At 59.7% G+C, this 23,712-nt stretch overlaps 2 protein-coding genes across 5 annotated transcripts; both read right to left on the bottom strand.

Moving 5' to 3' along the window:
* Positions 1-50: 50 nt before the first annotated feature.
* Positions 51-13,100, bottom strand: DDR2 (discoidin domain receptor tyrosine kinase 2). Of its 3 annotated transcripts, XM_048313413.1 has the most exons (17): positions 12,983-13,063; positions 9,400-9,500; positions 7,459-7,561; positions 7,107-7,338; positions 6,876-7,023; positions 6,641-6,746; positions 6,084-6,267; positions 5,769-6,012; positions 5,588-5,650; positions 5,331-5,461; positions 4,613-4,823; positions 3,905-4,128; positions 3,653-3,789; positions 3,098-3,289; positions 2,665-2,893; positions 1,981-2,130; positions 51-1,514 (listed from the first exon to the last, which is right to left on the bottom strand). In XM_048313413.1, the coding sequence occupies exons 2-17, from the start codon at positions 9,488-9,490 to the stop codon at positions 1,377-1,379; spliced, it is 2,583 nt and encodes an 860-aa protein (XP_048169370.1). In that variant the 5' UTR covers positions 9,491-9,500; positions 12,983-13,063; the 3' UTR covers positions 51-1,376. The 3 variants fall into 3 exon arrangements, with proteins under 3 accessions (XP_048169370.1, XP_048169373.1, XP_048169372.1); XM_048313416.1 differs by lacking the exon at positions 9,400-9,500 and having other exon boundaries at positions 12,983-13,100; XM_048313415.1 differs by lacking the exons at positions 9,400-9,500; positions 12,983-13,063 and adding an exon at positions 8,487-8,681.
* Positions 13,101-15,043: 1,943 nt separating this feature from the next.
* Positions 15,044-22,644, bottom strand: UAP1 (UDP-N-acetylglucosamine pyrophosphorylase 1). Of its 2 annotated transcripts, XM_048313279.1 has the most exons (10): positions 22,343-22,644; positions 22,062-22,266; positions 21,216-21,391; positions 20,767-20,939; positions 19,437-19,630; positions 18,906-19,049; positions 18,291-18,479; positions 17,814-17,861; positions 15,839-15,905; positions 15,044-15,609 (listed from the first exon to the last, which is right to left on the bottom strand). In XM_048313279.1, the coding sequence occupies exons 1-10, from the start codon at positions 22,641-22,643 to the stop codon at positions 15,517-15,519; spliced, it is 1,590 nt and encodes a 529-aa protein (XP_048169236.1). In that variant the 5' UTR covers position 22,644; the 3' UTR covers positions 15,044-15,516. The 2 variants fall into 2 exon arrangements, with proteins under 2 accessions (XP_048169236.1, XP_048169237.1); XM_048313280.1 differs by lacking the exon at positions 17,814-17,861.
* Positions 22,645-23,712: the final 1,068 nt, after the last annotated feature.

Genomic DNA, 23,712 nt, shown 5'->3' with positions numbered 1-23,712 from the left:
AGCGAGCTGAGCTGCCTTCAGAAGTGCCACAAGGAAACCATGGAACCAGATTCTCGTACCAAGTGTCTCTTCAGCGGGTTTGCCCCTACATATAGGTGCATCTACTGAATATATACATGCCTTAGCAAGGGGGTACTGGGAACTGTGCCACGCGCGACTGATGGTGCTGAACTAATGCGTACAGAAGTGTGGAGGGGTCTGTGTACCCTCAAAGTCCAAAGTTCCTCCTGTCCATCTGCAGGGGGTCTGATTTTGGGGCATGGTTGGTAACCTGCCAGGGGTCCTGATGGCACATGGCTTTGACACCTGCCCAGTTTGCTCATAATGCTGCCAGATCTGGGAAGACAGACTGGTGCCAGAATGCTGTGGGGTGCTCAGGGTGGCAGAGTCCAGCTCAGGTGCTTCAGCTAGACTGTGATCCCAGACTGAGAGCCAGGGAGAGCTGGAGTGCCCTGCTCCATGCCCGTGGGCTGTTGCAGGCATGGGCATCAGGCAGCTGCCAATGAAACTCTGCTACATGCATTCCTCTCTTGGCAGATGAAGACGTGGGTTAATCCTGGGGGAGGAGGACCTGGAGATTTCCCCATGGAAGTGAAAGGTGCTAGCATCCTGCTGCCAGCTGCTCTGCATCACCCACGGGGCATCCAAAATGCATTTCATGGGCAGTTGAGCTGCACTGGAGTGGCCGTGGTCAGTGAGGGAATGTCCCTCGGCACCGGATGCCCGCTCCTCCCTGGCTGCCCACTCCAGCAGCTGGGTGAGGTGCTGGGAATGCCCTCAGTCTTCTCCCTGTGCAGCTGGGGATGACCAGCAGGGAGGGCAGTTCCTGCCTCCCCACGTGGCACGTCCAAAGCCCCAAATGTCCGTGGAGTCTATGTTTTCACCCTGTAATTGCACAGCCCAGTGAGACGCAGTGGCAGCTCCCAGCTCCTCCTTGAGCAGGTGGTGGCTGCCGCTCTGTCCCTGCTCCAGCGGGCACACACCTGCACACATCCCTTCCCCAGGCGCCTGCCTTGCACGTGGGCTGAGCTTCCTCACGGAGAAAGGCCACCTGCAGTTCCTGCCCTCCATCCAGGGAAGAGAAGCCGCTCTGTCCCGGTCCTTGTCACCAAGAACGCGCTGCGTCAATAAATAACCCTCATCCCAGCCCGTGCTGCTCCCGGGCTCAGGTCTGCAAGGAAGCGGGAGGTCTGAGCTGCCCCATCCGTGGCTCTTTGCTGTCCTTGGGGGTCTCCTCTGAGGCTTCACTGTACAATGAGAACAAGAGCAGCTGCTTGGGGTTTATGGCTAAGACCGAGTGAAGTGGCTTCAGTTTGCATACGGGGCTCCTCTGGGGACAGGGAAGGATGGGGACCAGGATGGACAGGAGCCAAGGGTCATTCTTCACTGGCTGACTCCTGGAGAAGGCGATGGATGTCCTGGAAGGAGGGACGGTCTTTAGTGTCCCGTCTCCAGCAGCTGAGCATTAGCTTATAGACTGAGTCAGGGCACAGCGCAGGCTGGGGAAGGTAGGTCTGCAAAACAAAAGGCAAAAATGGCAAAGGGAAAGTTACTGCCACAGAAACCAGCTCCCGGAGAGCCCCATTTCGCAGGGTGCCCCATCTCTCCATGCCCCAGGGTGAGGCACTGCACTGCTGTGTGCCCAGGGGCAAGGTGACCCCCAGATGGCACAGCGAGGTGGTTGGGGACACTTGCTTCTGTCCCCCAGACCCTAAACACTCAAGTGGGGTCAGTGAGCAAGCAGTGCCTTGGGCTGTGTAAAGTGCAGGGTTTGCCATGATGGGCCCTTCACCAGGATTCTTTCCCAGAGGAGCTCCTGTCCCATAACTGCCTCACAGCCAAGCTCCCTATCCGGCCACCTTAAAGTCTTTCCCCAGGTCCCTGATGTCCCAGGTGCACCGCTGCCCCTCCCATCCCATCCCATCCCATCCCATCCCATCCCATCCCATCCCATCCCATCCCATCCCATCCCATCCCCACCTGCCGGCCCTGGTCCCGGAAGAACTCGCCGGTGTTTTCGATGACCTGCTCATCGGACATCTGGGAGTAGGGCTGCTCCCGGCAGAGTGTGAAGGTCTCCCACAGCGTCACACCGAATGCCCACACATCACTGGCTGTTGTGAACTTGCCCTGGCCAGAGGGAGCAGAGCAGGTCAGGCATGGGCTTTACCCCATCCTGCTCCAGAAGTTGTAGATGCTCAGGGATCAAAACCTTTTCCTGGATGCTTCAGCATCCAGATCTGTGCCCAGAGGGGTGCTTGGCCCCATAGACCTGCTTTCTGCCTGGGGCCAGGGCCTGGTGAGCTCCAGGTCTGGCTGGCAGTGACTGCTCTGAGAGCTGGGGCTTGCCAAGGACCCAGCTCCCTGCAAAGGTAAAAACTGACACTGCTCCCTCTTCCAGGTCTGACCGTGGCCAGGATAAAATGCCAAGCATCCCACTTAAAGGATGTCCTGCACTGGCACATCAAAAATCACCATAGTCCCCCCCAGCCTGCCTTAAAAAGCTGCTACCACTCCCGCTCTCCCCATGCTTCACCGCAAATCTGGGCTGCAGAGAGCAGAGACCTCCTCATCCCTTCTGCACCCCCCAGCCCCAGGAAACAAGGCACAGAGCATCCCCAGAGCCGTGTCAGTGCCTGTCAGAGGACCCCAGCCCCCATGTACCAGCAGGATGCTCTCCCAGGACATCCAGCGGATGGGGAGCACCGCCCGGCCCTGGATGCGGTAGTAGTCCCCGCTGTAGAGGTTCCTGCTCATCCCAAAGTCGGCTATCTTGATGGTGTAGTGCTTCCCCACCAGGCAGTTGCGCGTGGCCAGGTCCCGGTGCACGAAGTTGAGGGACGAGAGGTACTTCATGCCCGAGGCAATCTGGGTGGCCATGAACCGCAGGTCACTGTCAGGGGCACAAGGGAGGGATGAGTGCTGGGAAGGAAGGAAAGGGAGGGAAGGGAGGGAGGGAGCCAGGAAGGCAGGAAGGCAGGAAGGAAGGAGGGTGCACGGGAGTCCCAGGAGCAAGCCCAGGAAGGAAGCTGCACCCAGATGAGGTGTCCTGGGAGCAAGCAGTGCTGCCTGCCCCTGTTATCCTGGGCAGCCCTACCTGACAGTGGGTGCGTGGCCAGCGGGGGGGCCGCCTGCCTGCTGGCGGGACAGGAACTGGTTGAGGTCCCCATTCTCCATGTACTCGGTGATCATGCACAGGGGGTCATCCGTGATGCACACTGCCAACAGCCGGATGATGTTGGGGTCCTTCAGCCGCGACATGATCTTGATTTCCTTCAGAAAATCATTCCTTTCCGGAACAGAAACCACACGGATCGGATAGACAGACCCAGAGGGGCATGACGGTGTGCACAGACTGGCCAAGAGTGCCACCCACCTGCCCAAGCCTCCTGGGGGACCCCTCCCCTGGAACTGGGGAACGTGGGCTGCAGGGTAGGCTCAGCAGGTAGACAGGCACTGGGGAGCTGGTTAGGACCAAGGATCCTGACATGTGACAGCCCAAAATCCCCAGAGAGCTCAGAGGTGTGGTCCTTGCAGCTGCACTGAGCATACAGCTGATGGAGACAGGGGATGCTTTCCAAGCATCCCAGCTCTGCTGGTGAGGCTCTGCATGGGGGGCAGTGCTGGGGTGTGTGCACCCCTCAGCCCCTACCTGGCATTCTTGTTGGCGTCCGCCCGCAGCATCTTCACAGCCACCAGCACGGGGTGGTCAGAGCTGCCATCCAAGCCCTCCAGGGCAAAGTCCTTCCCTGTGAACTTCTCCATCCCCTCCACTTCACAGAGGTGAACCTGGGGGAGCAAGGGGCAGCCATTACCTCTGCTCACTGACAGTCTTCCACAGCCTCTGCGAACTGGGAGGAGCTTTGCCTGAGCCCTGCTCGGGGCAGGCCCAATTCCTGCTCACCTCCCCAAACTGGCCTTCCCCCAGCTTCTCCTTGAAGGTCAGCAGCTTCCTGGGGAACTCCTCGACGGCCACATCCTTGCCAGAGAGCAGGTCCATGGTGAGGGCTGGCACTGAGTAGGTGTTGCCGCCTGTCACACCCTGCAGGTTCACAATGTCGGCCTCGGCGTAGTGCGGGACGCCCTCGGGGACGCTGGCCTGGAACGGCTTCACGGGGCCACTGCAGCCTGGGACAACACAGCGGGGGCAGCCCTGCCGTGGGTGTCCTGCCTTGCACCTCTGCTTCCTGGTGGCTGCTCACACTCCGTCCCTGTCCTCTCCAGAGCCCCTGCACCGCCCCACAGGGCTGCATTCCTGCAGGCATCACAGGCTGCTCCACTCCTTCCCCATCAATGGCAAACACACCCATCAAGCCCTGAGCACCAGATGAGCAGAGATCAATGCATGACCTCCAGATCATTGAGGAAGAGGTGCCAGAGCATCCCAAGGGTGATAGAGGGACACAGCTTAGTCTGGCAGTGGATGTTAGTGATGGCTCTCAGTCACAGGCTTTGTGTGACCTTTGTGTGGGGTGCACAGGGGCTTGTGCGACCTCTCCCCTCTGTGACAAAGTATTTGAGAGTGGCCAAAAGCTGGGGCTGGGGAGAGAGGGCTGCTGCAGGCTCGGGCACGGTAGATGGCTCTGAGCATGCAGGGTGTCCTGGCTCTCACCTGTGTCCTCCTCCCCCGAGGTGAACTCAGGCAGCTTGCGGATCAGGCGGGAGGGCTCCTGGTAGTCGGGTCCCAGGGGGAAGATGCGGTCGTAGGTGGAGCTGGACTCCTGCTCGCTGGAGGAGGAGGAGCGGTTGTGGTTGAACATGCTGGATTCGCTGGGCAGGGAGAGGCTGACGGTCATTTCATCATCCAGCATCCTCCTTGATGCCTGTGACAGTGGGGCAAGGGAAGAGAGAGGTGGGGTTCCCCACAGCATGGGTAGGATGGGGTCTCTTGTGTTCCATGGTACCAGGGATGTGCCCAAACCTCCTCTCTAGTGCCTTTTCTGTGGGGCTGCAACACCTGCCTGGGTTTGTCCTCATGTTCCCCCCTTCTCTTGTCTGCCTCTATGGAGAAGGGTTTGGCTTCATCACTTCTGTGAGTGACCTTGGTTAGGTGGTGGCTGTGGTGAGAACCCTCCACACCCAGGCTCCTCTTCCCCAAATCAGCTTCAGGACAGAGGCATGGACAAACAGGCAAGCCCCAAAGCCACCACCCTGCTCCGCTAAGTCCCCTTGCCTGGGAGATGGGTGCAAAGCACAACCTTTCTGAGAAGGAGAAGGGAGCATCAGCCCTTGCATGGAGTCTGTTTTCTCCATGCTGAGCTCCCAGAAGAACCTACCCAGAATGAGCCCCCGCCCTAGGGCACCTCACCAGCCATGCCACGCTTGCCCACCTTCTCCAGCATCTTCTGCCAGAACTGCCGCCACAGTATGATGACAATGATGGCCACCAGGATGAAGATGATGGCCACCAGGCACCCGATCAGGATACGCGTGTTGCTGTCGTCTACCTTGAGTGTGGGGTCTGGCCGGAGAAGGGGACAGCAAGAGCTGGTCACAGTGGGGTGTGGGGAGGCCCCTGCCCCTTTCCTCCATGGGATGGGGCACAGGCCTCCACCCAGCACAGGGTGACATGCTTCCCATGCCTTACCATAAGTGGTGGGGACCACGGGTGCCTCGGCGGGGGGCACCGAGTTGTTGTACATGGCTGCGTCTGGCCAGGGAGAAGAGAACATCAGGGTGGGGGCTGTGGGTGCCCCACAGCCCCACTATCCCCTTGAGCCCCCCACCCAGGAGGGCCCGGTCCCCACAGGGCTCATGGCGACAGCTACCTGACTGGAAGGTGATCTCACTGAACATCATCCAGGTGTCAGCGAAGTAATACTGGCACTTGATGGCACTGGCCATGCGGTGGAGCAGGGGCACAGTGACAAAACGGGCGCTGGGGTTCACATCATCCAGCACCAGCACCGAGGAGACGGCGCTGGGCTCCCACTCGCTGGCGTCGGCGCGGAAGTAGCACTGCACCTCCTTGAAGATCTTCACCCCTTTGGCGAACATGTTGTTGCAGTGGACCTGTGGGGCAGCCTGTCAGCACGGCCACCGAGGGGCACGGGGACGGGTGACAGGGCGGGGGGGGTGTGGACCTTCATGGCCGTGAAGTTCCTGATGCGGTCGAACTCGAAGGTGATCTCCACGTAGCCGCCAGCCGTGCTCTCATTGCGCCAGCCCACGTAGTCGTAGCCCGGCCAGACGTGGTACTCGTGGGTCTGCGTGAAGTCGTCCAGCCCCGACACCCCGTCCGTCAGCTGGCCCAGGCCCTCTGTCATGCTGGCACGTGCAAGAGGACAGAAGGACCATGACTCTCACCAACCCCACAAACCTGCCACCACCTAGCACCCCCTGGCAGCTCCTCACAGGCTCTGGGATGCCTAGGGGGGAATTTTGTTCTTGATGTTCTCTCTGGAAAAGGCTGTGGGGTGCTGAACATGTGGTGCAGCTAGAGCAAATCCAAGAGAAGGGCTGGGGCTGCTTTCCTCATCAAGCTGTCCCCCTCATGATGTGCAGCCTCCCCAGGCTGGCCATGTCCCCCACCTCAAGGACACCACAAACATTTGCTCTACTGAGGATCAGCACATCAGCCTGACAGTGCAGGGAAGAAACAGCCCCCACACCTGCCGCCCCTGTGGCATGCAGTCCTCACCTGTACCCGAAGGCCCCATCGTACACCGAGTCATTCAGGTAGATGACGGTGCCCCCAGGAAGGATGAGCTGCTGCCCGACTGGTGCGTTGTAGGACACCAGCCCATCTGCAGGGAGGGAAGGGTGAGTGCATGGACACCCCACCAATCCCTGGTGCTGCAGGACAGACAGCCCCCACTGGGATGGCCAGGTGGGCACTGGGGACACGGGGACAGGGACAGGACAGGACCACCCACCCAGCCAGACACAGCCGTACAGCTCCACGCGCAGGCAGACGCTCATGGAGTGGTCAGTGACAGGGATGAAGCGCACAAAGCGAGCGATAAGGGGCGGCTCCAGGTCCTTGAGGACGATGTCGTAGGGGTTGGTGTTTCCATCCAGCACCTGGAGAGAGAGGAGCACAGTGAGGATGGGCAGGAGGAGACTCCTCACCTACCATCCAATGCAGCCCTCACCTGCCTCCTTACCTGCTTCCCGTGCCGGTTCCTCCAGGAGATCCAGCGGGTGCCATCCCGGCTGTAGTTGATTTTATACATGGGGGCAAACTCATTGCCATGGCCCTCGGCGTGGCGCCCCTGGGTGCCCACCAGCGTGATGAAGTGCAGGGCGCGCAGGTCAATCTGCAGGAACTCCTTCAGGTCATTTGGCTCCACTGCGGTCTTGGGGCACCAGGCTCCATCACCATCCTCTGAGTCCAGCCTGCAAGCCCAGAGTGGAGGAGATGTTTGCAGGTGGCCGAGGCCAGTCCGGTGTGCCCCTTCTCCCTCCATGCCAGCCCAGCCCCTGCTGTGGCTATTGCAGGAGGGTGCCCACACTCACCGTCCATACTTGGCGGCCGTGGAATCAGACCACTGGCTGGAGGCTGAGATGTCCTCGTCAGGGATGTGCCCGCCCGACATTCCCAAGGGGTACCGACACACGGCTGCAATGAGACCGGCACGGCGCTGAGCAGGAGGGAATCCCTCCTTGGCTCCGAGCCCAGCTGAAATGGCCTGGGCTTGGGCACATCCACCCAACCTCAGGCACTGCAGCCCCAGGGCAGCACTCTCCATCCCTCTGGCTTACAGAGAGAGGATGAAGCAAGGATGGGACAGTCCTGCCAAAGCAGGCATCTTCCCAGTCAAATGGAGGCTCTGGCCAGGAGTTGATCCCAGCCCAGCTTGAAGCTAAGTGGGAAGAAGGGGAGGTGGCGCTCCAAGGCCTGACAGGCACACTGGGCCCTGTCCCCAGGGATCTTGTCAGACTTGCTGGCAAGGATCTTGGCTGTGCTGGAGAGCCTGTGAGCTGGCACTGCTGTCCCCATGAGCTGAGCTCCAGAGGGCTCAGTCCAGAGGCCACTTGCCCAAAAACCTCACCAACAGCAACTGTGCCGTGCTGCCCTGCTGCTCCCTGTCCCTGCCTGGGGGAACAAGTGACAAAGACAGGCACTCATCCTCCCTGCTGATCCCTCAGCTCCCATCACCAGCCCTGCTCCCAGCCTGGCTGTGAGTGGAAAAGTACCCGGGGTGGCAGGCGGGCTGCACCCCCGAGTGACAGCTGACTCCCTCAGCACCGCATCCTCACTGCTTCACAGGAGTTATTTTTTCACGCCTGGCTGCCAAGAGCACTGCTGAAAGGGCGGCTTGTTTGGCCATGTTTACCGTCTGGCTGCCGGCTCCAGCCCACCGCGCTCCCTCCACACACCACCCCGAGCAAACACCCGCACCGAGGTGGCAAGGACCAGGCACAACACTGTGCCTGGGCCACCTCCTACCCCCACGGTTCCTGGCTCACCTGGCACTGCACTGGCAAGGAACCCACATCCCATTGTGCCACCACCCCCAGGACACCTCACACAGGGACCATACCCTACATCAGGCAGAGGGATGAGCGCATCTTCATCATGAGCATTGGCACAGTGGGAGCATCTCTTCTTGTCTCCTGCTCTCCCACTCATGATGCTCTGCAGAGCACAGCTCCCGCTGAATTCCCATTTAATTCTTGCCAAGCATGGAGCCAGCCCATGTTTTTTGTCTTGGTGATAACAATCCTGGCCAGGCAAATCGAATTCTGCCAGCCATAGATGTCTGCAGGAGAAGCAGGATTGCCTCCCTAAGCAAGCACCATGCAACCTCCAGGGAAGACCCAACTAACTCCTCCCACGGATGGAAGAAGCCTTTGAAGGGACTTGTTACAGGGACTCCCTGGGGAAACTCTGGGGAAACCCTGGGAAAACCTGGGCTCTGTCCATCCCTGCAGCACAGGATGGGGCTGAGCCCTGCAGGAACAGCCATCTAAACACACTTCTGCTGCCGGCTGGTGCACTGTTGTGGTTTCTGAGCAGAAGCCAGGCACCCAGTCAAGCCACTTCACTAAAACCAGCCTTGGTTTGCTGCAAAAACCACCAGAGAAGGCACAGCCCAGCAGAGAAAACAACACCCTGGCACCTGGCAGCCTCCAGCCACAGTGAGCCCCCAGGGGAAAGGCCCCACTCAGAGCCCAGGGCTCTGGGGTAGTGCTTTGCCATGTCCGACGCCTTGCCAGTCGCCAGTGGCAGGACAGCACCCGTGGCACACAGAGGGAGCTCTGCAGGTCGCTGCAGGTGCCCACGTGAGGTGCAGGACAGCAGAACGACCAGGCAGGTGCAGGCTGCTGCCAGAGCCAGGAGAGTCCCAGAGATGATGGAGATGATGCGAGCCCAAACTTGGCCATCTGGCAGGAGCAGAGACCAGGGAAATGAAATTATGGCACCTGCATGCACCTGGTCCCTGTCTCACTTACCGGGGTTGACCTGGGCTCTCGCAGCCTGTGGGATGTGCAGCAGCAGCAGGGGCAGCAGTGGCAGCAGGGCCGGCCTGGGGATGGCCGACATGTCGGCAGTCCTGTGGAGACAGAGCCAGGGCTCATCACGCTGGGGCAGCTCAGGAGAGGGCAAACACCAGCCCCGCCTGGGGCAGCCAGCTGAGCATCGGAGCACTTCTCCTGCACGAGACCTCATGTCCCCACCTCAGCCTCGCAGGAGGAACAGAGCCCCAAGCCTCAGATCTGTGGTGGCGGTCACAGGGACCCTGGCCACCACCCCTGGGAGCCATGGTGTGCCACATCCACGTGGAATGGCCACAGGACCCGCGGAAAGCTCCCTGGGCTGTGCCTGGGGCCAGCACCGGCTGCGGGCACCGCGGGGCACAGAGGCTCTGGCTGGGCCGCCCACCCTCGGCCGCCTTTGAACGCAAGGAGTTGCACAACAATAAGACAGTAACAGCAGGGTGCTAGAGCGCTTTCCCTGCCTGCTGGCTCCGCAGAGAGGAGCGCAGATAACCACCCGAGATTTGCAGCGTATTTACTGCGGCAGCTCCCCATGGCAGAGCGGATCCCAGGGACAGAGGGTGTGGGAGCCAGCTCGCACCCGCTGCCTCGAGGGGAGCCTGGGATGGGGCTGGAGGGGACCTGGGGGTCCTGGCAATGGGACTCGACCCGCAGCATGGGGAGGAAAAGGGCTGGTGCTGCCGAGGCCTCTCCTCGGAGGGGTCAGCCCACGGCACAAGGAGATCTCCCCAGGACGTGCCTGCCCTTGTGTCAGGGCTGTCACCACAGCCACTGCCTTGGCTCCAGCCAGCCCTCAGCTGCCAGGAACCCCCAGAGCAGCTCCCACTGTGCCCACACACCTCTGGGTAGCCACCATGGGGCTCAGCACGGTGCTGGGGGATGCACCAGGGACACCCCTAAACATAACCAGCCCTGCCCCAGGCTCCCTGAGCTCCTCTTATTTGCCAAGAGGACACTTCACACCAGCACCAGATGCAATTAGTTCTCTTTCTGTTAAAAAAGGCTCTTTTAATCTAGTTTAAACTCACTAACCTTTGAGAGAACAACCTACTAACCTGGGGGTTGAAGAGAACACAGCTCCTGGCCAAATGGGGGCTGGCTGCTGGGGTAAATCCCAGTCAAGCCCACTGTACCAGGGATGTCTGTCCTGGCTGGCACATCTTGAACCAGCCCAGCACCACTGACCCTGCAGGTGAATGCCTGGTTGTGTCCCTGCATCGCCACACTGCCTTGTCCCCACCACCAAGAGAAAGGCCAAACCCACCCAAACCAGCTGCCACATATCACATGCCCACATCCCACAAAGCCAGCTGGGATGCGCTGGATACGGCCCTGGTCACTGACAAAGCTGGGGTTCAGCGTGGCAGGAGCGAGACCGGGCCTTGCTGGGGCCACACCAACACCCAAGAGGAGAGTAAAACCCCAGGAACTGCCACCTGCACTCTGCTAGAGGCTCTGTGCACCCCACAGCACCCTGCTGGATCGCTGGGGAACTCTGCCAAACGCCATGAGCTCTGCAGGAGGCACAAGTAAACACTTGCACTTGGGATGATTTCCCCCCTTTTTTCTATTTTTTTTTCCTTTTTTTTTTTTTGAAAAGCACATATGTGGTTGCTTTTTTACCCCTATTCCCAGCTGGGAGACTGTAGCTAGTTGCAACTAACTCAGCTGCAACTGGGAATTTCAGCTGCATTGCCGAGAGGCATACGCAGGAGGCTCCTGCGTTTGATGATAGCCAGTTCCCCCCAACATTAAAATTTTAATTTCCTTCTGCATTCCAAAAAATATCCAGGGATGTTTTTTCCCCACTATTCTTTCAGGCTGAGTAAACTCTTTAAGCATCAGGATACCACATGCTGTAATCTCCTGTAGGGAATGCATTCACATTTAGTCTAATACAGGGAAATCATCCCCACTTAGCCATTGGGAAGTGCTCATAGTGCCTCAGGAGAGTGGGGCTGGGGGACAGTGTGTGCGGGGACAGTGACTCGGGCCACAAGGCTGGGGGCTAAGGGACACGCGGTCAAACACACGGGCAGTAGTGGCAGCCCAGCTGGAAATCCGTTTTGTTCCACCAGCCCTGCAAAAGGGATGGTTTTGTAAGGCTTTGCCTTAAAATGCTTGCTGAATTTTCAATCACTGGAAAGTTTTAGTGCAGAGAGTTTTTTGAGCTCCTCCCTGGCATCGCCCAGGGTTTGAGTTTCCCTTGGCTGCTACTTTTTTTTTGTTTTCCCTTTTTATTTCCCTCCTTCCTTATTCTACTGAAATAACCAAGGGATATAACTGGGGACAAAACTGAATCCCCATTTTTTAAGAGACAAACCCCACCTGGACCCACGGTCCCTCTTGCCCTCAGCCTGTGCCAGGTGAGGTCCCCAGCAGGGTGAGGTCCCCAGCTGGGCACTGTCACCTTTGCTGGCACTGGAAGAGCATCATCCGTGGGGAGAGGGCTGGGTGGCAGCAGCCTGCACCCTCTGTGCACACCAGGTCCTGGACACGAGGCTCCCGGGACTTCTAGGGCTCCTGTTGCAGAGCCCCTGTCCTCACACGGGGCTGGGGCTCCCATCCTGCTGGGATGGCAGGTGGGTGGGACAGATCAAGGCCGCACTCAGGGAATGTCCTCAAGTGACGACAGGCTCCCTGTGACCCTGGCCCAAGGGAGCTGGGATAAGGGGGTTCAGGATCCCTGCCCCAGCTGGCACTACAGCCCCCAGCATGCCGTGCCGCCGGCACAGCCTTGGTGGGAGCACAGTGCAGCATGCCGGGACCCGTAGTACTCCTCCCTTCCAAAAATGCCATTTTAGACCTTCTCTGGGCTGGATGCAGCCCCATTTTCTGCAGCAGCAAGCACCTCCCCAGCCACGGGCTCGCTGGCTCAGCCTGGGGCATCGCAGCCGTCTGGGGTGCGAGGAGCAGCCAGCACGTCCTCATGACTCCAGCTGCCCTGGAGAGACCTGCCAGGAGCACAGCTGGGGGCCGGGGACACCATCCCGTGGGTGCTGCATCCAGCAATGCTCCCCAACAGCCGAGAGCTCCCAGCCCTGCTCCACGCTCCGTGCCACGGCATCGCCCCGCTGCGGAGCAGGGCTCCACAGCATCGCTCCAACGCACCCAAGGCTGGGAAGCCACCAGCGGGTGCCCAGCACCAGGACTGGGGCACGATGCTCACAAACATCAGAGCAGTGCCCTTGTGTTCCCCTCGGCAGCGTGACCTGGTGCCTGGCTGGGGGACCCTGGGGACAGCAGGGCCTCTCTGGCTGACCAGCACTGCCGCCAACTGTGCCAACAGACACATAGGCGGGAGCTGAGGAGGAACACCAGGAAACGCTGGCACTGGGGGGGTCAGATGGCGAAAAGGGGTCACTTGTAACCTCCCCGAGTGAGGACACTGCCCCGCTGCTGCCCAGACCCTCCCCAGGCAGACCCGCACCGCAGCCCCTCTGCCGGGGCTCCGCCGCGGAGCACGCTTGACCCATACCCCCAAAACCCCAAGCCTAGGAGGGTCCAACACCTCCCCACGCAGCCGAGAGCGACTCACCAGAGCGGGGCGGTGGCCAAGGGCGGGTGGGCTCCTCGCCCCTCGCCCGGGCCGGGAGAGCCAGGCGAGGAGCAAACTTCCCCGGGCTGATGCAAGATGCCTCTGGGAGCTCGCTCGCATTCTGCGGATTCCTGGGAGCCGGCCAGAAATCCCACAATCCTACCTCTTGCACATTTGGTTTCAATTAGGGAGCGGAGAGGGGGAGCCAGTCAGCGATCCGGGCTGGCTTTTTGGCGGAGGTTATTTTCCTCGGCCCGAGGGAATGTGCGCAAAGCTATAATTTACAGCAAAACCCATTCATAGCGCAAGAGAAAAAATAAAAAAGTCCCCGTGGCCAGCAAGGGAACTTAAAGCAATAAGCAACGTTTCACTTTCCAATGCTTGCCCCGTGGCTGTGGCATGGCACGTGTGTCCAGGACCCTCCGCCTGCACTGTGGGGCCGGGTGCATCACCCCCAAAATGCGGGCAATGGGGACGCTCCACAAGACCCCAAAGCTAGCCCAGAGGGTCCCACATGGGCTACCCCTCTCCGGGCCCCCGGCGCCGGGTTTGGGACTCCTGCACGGGCACGCGTGGCCAGGACAGCGGCCAGAAGCCGACCTGCCTGGCACAGGGCACGGGATCAGTGCTCCAGCTCCCCGCGCTCCACGCGGAGCTGGGGGCTTGACATCATTTCCAGGCACTAGCTTGGCACGGTGGCCACCGGCTACGCAACCCGGCAGGGAGAAAATAATAATAATGGGCTCATGATAATTTTCGTGCAACAGCGAAAACCACAATTAAAGATTTTTTTTTTTCTCCAGACTGTTTTGGCTGTATTTTATTCCACTCTCACATTATGGGAGGGAAGTAGCACCTCTGGCAGCAGGCCAGCAACTCCCTAAAAGGCTTTCCTGTCCCACTAGACACCCCAAAGCCCCAGGGCTGTAGCTGTGCTCCTGAACCAACCTCTTTGCCATACTCTTAGCCTGGAGTTTCCAGACAAACCAACTGGATCACAGGCAGGAGAAGCCACCCACCGCCCACAGCAGACACTGGCGACCCTCATCACTGCCACCAGAGAGGGGCTGCAGCACCCACTGAGCCAGGACTGCCCAGGGTGACAGAGACAGGGCACAGCTTCCTCCGGGCTGGCAGGGAGCAGGTCAGAGCAGTGCCCCATGTACTGCCCCAGATCAGCCGGCAGGGAGAAGCACAGGCTGCCTGCCCTACGTGTACACCAGCACAAACACCAGCCAGCTCTGCTCCACTCCCCTCCTGCTACCTGGAATTGGTGCTCAAATAACTCGGCAGCAGCCAGCACCCCGTCGCTCTGTCCTAGGACCTAATGCAAAGGTGGTGGTCTGCAAAGCCAAAAAGCAAAAAGCCTCGGCCACACACAGCCCAGCCAGCCTGCGGTGAGCCAGTGGCAGGCACAGCGCCAGTCAGGACCCCCCGCACAGCCCTGGTGGCCCAGGCACAGTGCCCAGGGAACCGAGTACTTGGCTGAGCCTAGGATGCCCAGCAGCCACCTGGGGGGGAGATGTGGTGACTTCCCCCAGAGGGAGTGGTTTGGGTCCCATTCCCAGTCCTGCAAGTCCCCAGGCAGCCACGGGGCAGTGGGAGGCTGTGACCACATCAGGATCAGGAGAGGAGCTGGCCAAGCTCTATCCTTCTTCCCCAACAGGAGGGGAGGCGGCAGGGCTGCTCTGCCCAAGGAATCAGGACACCACACTCCGTGGCAGTGGGCTCTTGCAGGAGCCAAAGAGACCTTCCAGGAAAAGCAGAGGGCACACGGCACTGGTTGAAGGCTCAGTGCCAGGCTGGTTTCACCCTGAGCATGCCAGCAGTGCAACACACCTGCCTGTTCCTACCTGCTCAAGGCTTGCCACTGTTTGCAGAAATGTAAGAGGAAGGTGCAACTCTCAGCTTCTTCCAGGAACACCCCAAATGAGCACTGCGGGGCTGAGGCCCTGTCGGCAGCCACCCCAGGCAGCAACCCTTGCACTTGGCATGATGCAGTCGGCTCTCTGCTCCATGAGCCTCTTGGTGGAAAGTCATTGTCACTCAAACACCACCAGATGACAAACAGGAGGGATTCAGAGTTTAATTGGGTGCTTCCAGTTGTGCAATATACAAAGGATGACCAAAAGGGAGAACAAGGGCAATGGCAAGGACCCTATTAAAAAAAAAAATTGTCCCGTAGATTTAAGAAAAATAAAAATTCAAGATTAAACCCAGCCCCGTACCATAAAAATCCTCTCTCTGCATGTACAATGACTATTACTATATACATGTTTAAAAATAAATGCCCACAGCCTGGAGTGCAAAGAGCAGCACCACAGCTGTGCTTTATGGCAGGGGAACCCATAGTGTTTGTTTTTTAAATTAAAATATAAATAGAAGCATACAACGTGCCAAGAACCGAGTGGGTTAAATCCTCCTCTGCACAGGGCTGGAGCGAGCAGGACCAGTCCCTACTAGTCCCAGCTATCAACCTTCATGTGTCTGAGTTCCTGGCAGGATGGGAGCCCTGCCTGGGCACCATGCTGCCACTACATCCCGTTCTTCACCAGCTCGTGGATCCCGTCCTCATCGATGATCAGAGGCGTGCGGAACTCCCGGTCCTTCACGTATGTTTCCAGACCCTACAGGAATGAGAAGTGCCTCATTAGGAGCACACCGCACGTCATCTGCTCTGCTGAGCTGCTCAGGGGTGGCTCTGCTCCCCTCCTGTGCTGGCAACTTGGGGGGCACCACCCCAAAAAGCTCCCCAGTGAATTAGTCACACTTCTGTGGCTTATCCCCTCACATGTGTGCCCTGCCAGCCCAGTCCATCTGCAAGGGCCCCCCAAGCTCTGCAGAGCCAGTACTCACTTCTCCTCCGTAGGAGACAAGGGGAGAAATTTCACACTGGATTGGCAGGTCATTTGCATCCTTCAAGCTGCAGAGAAAAAGACACAGTCAGGAGAGTTAGAGATGTCCCACTGGGGACACAGATGGGGCCCAAGATCTGCCGAGGCCAGGCGCAGGTCGGGGGCTGTCTGGACCCCGGCGGCTGCCGGCCCACGCAGACCCCACCAGCACAGAGCTGCCCTGGGTTAGTCAAGCCTTGCGTGCTCTCCACAGAGGTGCGAGCTAAAGCTTAGATACCAGCAACGACTGAAAGGGAAAAGAGCTTTAGATGGGGCTTTCATGATGCCTTTCCATGTGTGTAACTACAGCAGTGCCTGTGCCCCCAGCCTCGCTATTTTTGATGCTGCATGGAAACTAGTCACCCCTTCATCCTCCTCCTCCTGCACCCTGGGGTGAGGTGAGGTGCACCTACAGAGCACCTTCCCATTTGGCTGGACACAAGAGGGTTTTTTTAAGCCCTCTCTTGCTTATAGCACAACCTGAGGACACACAGTAAACCCTTCTGCTCACTCAGAAACACTCCCTGCAGCTCCTCCTGCCTTTGCCTGTTAGATCAACTGTCTTGGCTCCTCTGTTCTGCCTGTGAGCTGCAGCTGGTGAGCAAAATGTCAGAACCACACCAGAGCTGCCCACTGCAGCAGCACTGCTGAGCAGGGGCCTGTGAGGGGTCCCTGACCCTGCTCCTGCTGCCACCAGCATTCATAGGATCTGCTTCGATGATCCCAGGATCCAGCTGGCATGTAAGTCTGGGGGTGGAGCCAACAAGGAGCCACAGAAGCAGCACCCCAGGGTGCCCCTTCCCAGCCACTGGCCACAGCAGCCAGGCAGGCATGGCAGGATGCCATCTGTCACAACACTCCCTTCACCCAGCTCGAAGCTCGTTCCTGCTGTCACGCACTCACTCAGCCCCCTCCTGTCCCAAGTGTGAGTAAATAAAACTCACCCATCCCAACCCACACTGGTATTTGCCTTGGAGTTAGATTCAAGATAGTTGTTTAAAAAAAAAATTGACATTAACTGGTAATGAAGGGTAAATGTAGGACAAGGTGCATCCTTTCTCCTACACTGTAACTAGTGTGATGGCCTATCATAAGCCTGAAAACACCTGGAGTCTGGAATAAAAACAGAGATAAAACAGCTGTATTCCACCAGAAAGTACCTGAAGATACAGCTTGGGGGAGGGAGGGGGGTGAGGTAACCAGATTGCTTAGTCTGTGAGTCATTCACACTCACCAGCTCTAAGTCCCAGCATGCCTGTGCCCACGGAACATGCTGCTGCTAACGGAAGAGTTAAAGCTTCCCCGTGTATTCCCGTAAACTTCCACGCACTGAGCCAGGGGCTTTCCCTGGTGTCACGGTCTGGATCTTCCAAACTCAAGAGCTGGAGTCACACAAAGCCCAGCTGGCTGCTGCGCTCAGATTCACACATGCTACATCAAAGCCTGCCTGATGTTTGCTTCATGTTTTTAATCCTGTTTCAGTCTGCCTGGACGCCTGGCGGCCATCGGGCGATGGCAGCCGTCCCTAGCTCTGGGATCGGCCGGGACCAGTCCGTGCTGTGCTGTGATGACTAGGGGAGAGTCATCAAAGGACGTGCCAGGGTGTTTGCCAACAGCATCCTGCCTGCGGGGTGACCTTTGGCGGCTGCGTGCAGTCAGCAGCAGGCTGCTGCCATCCTGCACCTGTACCGACAGCATGAGCCCCATCCCATTATCCCGCCAGCTCTCCCTGCAGAAAGGAGCCCAGCAGGGAGCAGATCTCCCTGCGCCCACCACCATGAGAAGCGGCGTCCACCGTGCCCAGCGGTGACATGCCCCACCGCCAGCATGCGGCCCCGAGCCCCCCGGCCCCGTTAGCCTGGCACGCTGCTGTGCCTGCAGCCCATTAGTCCCTAAGCACAGCCCCGCCACCATGCACTTGGGACACGTATAGTTACTTGTCATTGACATCTGCTGGGCTGGCAGCTGACCTTCCGTTTGTGACGCTACACGGGAATAAACAAGGGTTAGCAAGGGGGGGAAAAACAGAGCAAAATGAGTCTGGGGTTTGCTGATCTCTAAAGAGGGTGGTGGGAGGTCCTGTGGTTGAGGGGTGATTTGATGCCAGCCTGGCTGCTGCATGGATCTGCTGGTGTGCTCCGGCTTTATGGAGCCACCTCCTCCCTCCAAAGGCAACCTTGTCTGTGCAATGAAGGCTGGCAGGATTCAGTTCACAGGTGTTGAAGGAAGTCTGCTGCTGACTGAGCACCATTCCTGTTGCCACCACACTGCCCACATCCAGCTCTGCTCCAGATCACCCAGGAAAGGGGATCCACAGCTGGTTGCTTCAGTGGCACTGTTATCTGTGCTGGGAGCGGCTTGTGCTTGATGTCCAGCCCAAAAAGGCTGCAGAAGTGACAGGACAAGCAACTCACCGAGGTATGGCAGGGATACGTGTGCCGTTTTCGTCCACGAAGTGCCCCCCTGCATTGAGAACCCAGCAGTGGTGAAGGGACATCAAGGCATGTCGGGCTGTGGTGGGGTTGTCCTTGCCATTCTGGCTGTCCGCGTTCTTCAGGGGAGAGAATTCATCCTCACGCAGCACCTCGTACACCACGAACTTCCTGGGGGGAACACAGCGTGGCAGGGTCAGGTTTGGAAACTGTGGCTGCTTCATCACTTTGGCTTCTCCCCTGCCAGGGTGGCTGAGCTGGGCCCAAGGTCCTCCCCCAGCCCACAGCCATGGGCTGTTTTCACAGCCATGCAGGAGGGAGGGGAGGGCTGAGCCTGTAGGGTCAGCAGATGTTCTTCTGGCCAAGGAGCAGGGCTCAGCCAAGCAAGAGGCACACAGCACCCATCCCTCCAGCTGCTCGTGTCCCTGCTCATCTCCAAGCACAACTGTCCACTGCTGCTGGACAGCACAGCAGCTGGCATCCTATCCTCATCCCGGGGCATTGCCAGTGGGCACACCCTGGCATAACCCCAGGGGCTCCCAGAGCTGCCCCAGGGAGAGCCAGCAGCCTGGTCCCCACAGAGAGTAAAGGACATACTTGGAAAACTGGAAGATGTCGAAGACAAACTTCTCCATCTTAATCCCGTTGGGCTTCTCGGGTTGGATTAGCTGCCCTGTAGTGATATCCACATGTGGGATCTTCTTCTCAGCCACGTGGTGCTGCAGTTGTGGTTCGTAAGTGCTGCAACGGGCCAAGAAAGAGATGTCACTCACCTGAGCAAGCCACGTCCCCAGCTCAGACACTGCTGCACCAGAATGGCTGCTCTGCTCTGACCCTGGCCACCACAAGGCACAGGCTGCTCATCCCCACAGCAGCCAGGAGAGACGGCCCCATGCGCCTGCACACTGGAAGCAGCATCCAGATAAGGCCCAGAGAAACCTTATCTCAAGGAAGGGACTGTGCACAGAGGTGGGGGTCAGACCAGCTGTGCAGGGGGCAGACGTGGGGGGGGGCCTCATCCCAGCACGCCTGGAGCTCAACCAGCAGAAAGCAAAGCACAGCCAGCTGCGCTCAGCACCAGCCCTTCAGCACCAGAATTCCTGTTCCGGCACCCCAGCAGGCCCTTACTTGACCACATCTTTCAGGAAGGCAGTGGTGAAGTAGTGATTGGCGATGTTGCCCGCGTTGAAGAGCAGCCGCCCGTCCGGGCCCCGTTTCTGGGCCGTGGCCAGGGAGATCTCGCTGTACTCCACCACCTGGTACACGCCGTCCACCCGGCACACCACGCCCACCGGCTCCGTGGGGTTGGTCTTCTCCACCACCTGCCCGAGGGAAGCACTGTCAGGGAAAGGCACCCAAAGCCCCACACTTCAAACACACTTCCTTGTAAAAAGCAGGCCCTGACAAGGCTTTTTCCTCTGCTGGGATAGTGATGCTGGAGCCCCCCCTCCCAGATGCTTCTGGCAGTGGGGACTAGAGGAGGCTGAGATGGCAGGGCTGGATGACAGGGTGTCAGACACATCCAGAGGGCACAGGCAGGCTCTGGCACCAAGCCAACAGGCATGGATATTTTTAGCCAGCTTGCTGTGCACAACCAGAAGGTTGCTGGCTCAGCAGAGCCATCCCCCTGACCTTCCTCCTCCTCCTTGCACCCCACACACCTCCACCTGGGCATGGGATACCCCAGCAAATCCCTACCCATCACTGTCACCACAGAGGGGTGGCATGGAGGGGCACAGGGCTTTCTCCTTTCTGCATGCTAAGGTTTATTTCCTTTTTCTTTCATACAGGCCAGGAGGAGAAATTGCCTTCCCTTTCTCAGCTTACTCTCTGAAAGCTTCAAGGCCAGTAAGTCCTTTCACCTGTTTGCCAGAGCCGAGCCCAACGCAAACAAAACCTTTGGATGTCAAGCCAGTCTTTAAGTAAAGCTTTGAGTGTGCAATGGCCTATCCACAAGACATGGGGCTGGCTTCAACGTCAGCTGCACTCATCGTGTCCTGGTCTGGTGCCCAGGATGTCAGGCTGAGGAGAGCCGGCAGGATCCTGTCTGCCTGTGCTACCCACAGCCACCCGGAGAAGAGCTGCCCAGCATCCGGGTGCGAGCCAGGCAGCTACACAGGGCTCCCAAGCAGCCTCTTGGCCTCAGGGACTAGGGGACCTCTGAGCCCTGGGCCTGTTGGTGCCACATTCCTGTAAAAGGCAGAAGAGCAGTGCCAGGCAGGGCTCAGTGATGCCCTACATCCTCCAGGATGCCAGGGGCCGGCAGGACTACCCAAGGGGCAGGTAGGACTTTGGCAGCATGTGTTACTTCACCAGTGAGCTCCAGCTACTTAGCTATCCCTCCTGGTTGTGGCAAGCCAGCAAATGAAGGGTGAAAAATCAGGGAAGCCAGGCAAGGAGCAGGACAGATCCCACTCAGCTCTGTAGAAACAGTGCCTGCCTACTCCTAAAACCATACCTTGGCCCCACAGTCCGCTCCCTTCTCCAAGCAGAACCCGATGAACCTGGGGTCAGCCACCTTCACCAGGATGTTGTCCACGCAGTAGACATGGACACTCTGCACCCCCCGCCGCTCCATGTCGTCCATGATGCCGTGTGAGCCCAGGGCCCGGTACAGGCCCCCGTTGCCATCTGCAGAGGGAACACACCATGGGGGCTGCAGCAATGCCCCACTGCCCCGTCAGCCACCCATGCTCATCTTCCTTCCCCATGGGCTGACGTGGAGGATCATCAGCCCAGCTGCACCCCACCCTGGTCCTCCCTGCCAAGACAGACACCTCCCAGCCTGAGTCAGCCATGGGCCAGGTCACACTGAAGACTGCCTTGGGCAGGCTGCAGCTCCAAATCTGGTCCTCAGCACCATGTCTCACCCCTCGCCACCTCTCCTGTCAGCTGCTGGCCACCAACCTGGTGCCATAGCAATCTTGCCCTTCTCCTCCAGCAGGATTTTCCCATCGAATCCCAGGGCAGGCAGCATGCCCTGCTGGAAGAAGATGACATTCTCCTTCTTCAAGCCAAAATACCGATGTTTCTGGAAGAACTCCTTGGTGGACTCCATAGTGCGGCCACTTGTCATGATGTACCTGTTGCAGAGTAGAAGACATCCAATGAGCAGGAAAGAGAGGCTGGGTCTCACACTCCTCATCCCAAATATGGGGAATACCCAGGACACTCTTTTCCTCCCCTCCACACTTAGGAGGATCTGACCTGCTGTGGTCCCACCACTTTGACAAGCCAGTGAAGGGTTTCACCCTTCCTTGCAAGAGGTATCTCCAAAACTATACAACACCCTGCAGGGGACACCCAGCTGCAGTGACCAGTTCTTGTTTTGTCAACAAAGCATCTCAGCCCCTCATCTCCCATCTTGCATGGCTGCTGTCACACATGGGGACATGAAAGCCTATCCCAAGGGCCGAGGGACTGAGTCCGACAACGTGGGACCTGCCAGTGCCACCCTGAGCCTTGAGCCACTCACTCTAAGGGGCTAGAAAATCGCTGGCATCAATAGGATCTATGCCAGCCCACGGTCCTTGGGCTGCCAAGGGGCTCTGCATCAGTCCAGGGGCTACTAAGGGGAACTGCACCAAGCCAGGGTAACCTTGGGCTGCCAAAGGGAACTGCACCAACCCAGAGGATTGCGGGCTGCTGACACCCAGAGGGCTATGCCAATCTACCGGCCCTTGACCCAGCAGTGCTAGCCGGACCCTGCCGACACCACCCCACCAGCCCTGTCCCCCCGAGGCCGGGGCTCACCAGGGGATGTGGCAGGGAGTGCCGTGCTGCTCCTCCGCCAGCTGCTGCAGCCGCCGCAGGCGCTGGGCCTGCAGGTGGAAGAGGGTCTTGCGGGAGGGCAGCCCCACGTCGCACATGCCCTTGGGGTAGGGGACGCCGAGGCGGGTGCCCTGCCCGCCGGCCAGCAGCAGCGCGGCCACGCGGCTCCCCGCGATCTCCGCCAGCCCTGGGAGAGCAGACACGCGTGGGGCCCGCCGCGCCGGCTCCGCGCCGCGCCGAGCCCCGCCGCCCCCCGCACCTACCGCGGCTCTCCCAGCGCGGCACCAGCCCGCGGTCGCGAGACGCGCTGCCCAGCACGTCCCGCGGCACCGGCTCCATGCGCGCATCCAGCCCCGCCGCCGCCCCGCCGCCGTCTCCGCGGGCGCGGCGGAAGAAGCGGTTGATCTCGGCCACGTCCATGTGGCACAGCTCGGCCGCCAGCGCCCGGCGGGCCGCGCCGTCCAGCTCGGGCCAGAAGCGCAGCACATGGTCCTGCCCGCCCGCCGCCAGCCGCTCCCGGAGCTCGGCCACCGCCGCTTCCCCCAAAGCCACGGCCGCCTCCATCCCGCCCGCCGCTGCCGGGCCACCGCCCCCCGCCGCCGCTTTATAGCCCTCCGCCAGCCAATGGCCGCGCCCCGCGCCACGTGGTGCGCGCCGCCCGCCCAATGGGCGCCGGGGGAGGGGACGAAACCGCCCGCCCCCCTCGCGGAGCCGCCGCCAATCGGAGCGGCCGCTGCGGCGCCGGCGGGGGCGCGCGCGCCGGTGGCTGCCATGGCAACGCTCGCCACGTCAGCGCGCGGCCCCGGCGGGCTCGGGGCCGTGAGAGGGGAGGGGGAAAAAGCCCAAATCCACCCCAAAAAGCGCAGGCGAGGTCCCTGCGGAGGAGGAGTCCCGCACCGAACAGCCCAGCCGGGCCCGGGAGCCTTGTGGCGTCAGCAGCGATGAGACAGACACCCCTCGTGCCGTTATCAGGGGTCGCGTGGTATCCCAGAATGACAGAATATGCTGAGTTGGAAGGGACCCTCAGGATCACCGAGTCCAACTCCCGGCCCTGCACAGGACACCCCCGAGCGCCACACCATGAGCCCAAACGCCTCTCGAGCTCTGCCAGGCTCGGTGCCGTGACGGCTGCCCTGGGGTAGTGCCAGAGTGGGCTGCAGCCAAAAAACTGCTCACCCGCCGCCGCCTCGGCCCCCGCGTCCCCTCCCGACAGCGGCCGCGGGACCTTGTGCAACCCGCAGCATCTCCCGGGAAGGTTCCTGCGTCACCAGGCGCTTTGCCTGTGGATATCATCATTCCGGATACCCTTACGCCAGTGCCAGCGAGGAACGCGCCCCTGTGGGCCGTGAGCAAGCGGAGCTGCCGCAGGAAGCCGCGCCCCGAGTGACCGGGAGGGGACATGGTGGGCTCTGGCCAGGCAGAGGTCACCCCGGCGCACCCACCGCGGTTTGCAGCCACACCGGCGTGTGGGGCTGGGGGAGAATGCCGGGGGACGCTGTGGACAGGTAACTGGGAGTTCAACCGGAGGAAACAGAGTAGTTATATTAGTATCTTAACAGGAGTTGTAACAGTACGGAAATTATAGGGTAAATCACAGCTACTGCTCCGTGGATGGAATGCGTGGAAACCTATT

The sequence above is a fragment of the Corvus hawaiiensis genome, chromosome 9 (assembly GCF_020740725.1).
Source record: "Corvus hawaiiensis isolate bCorHaw1 chromosome 9, bCorHaw1.pri.cur, whole genome shotgun sequence".
NCBI lineage: Eukaryota > Metazoa > Chordata > Aves > Passeriformes > Corvidae > Corvus > Corvus hawaiiensis.
The sequence above is the reverse complement of the archived record's forward strand: the minus strand, read 5'-3'. Positions and strand labels throughout refer to the sequence as shown.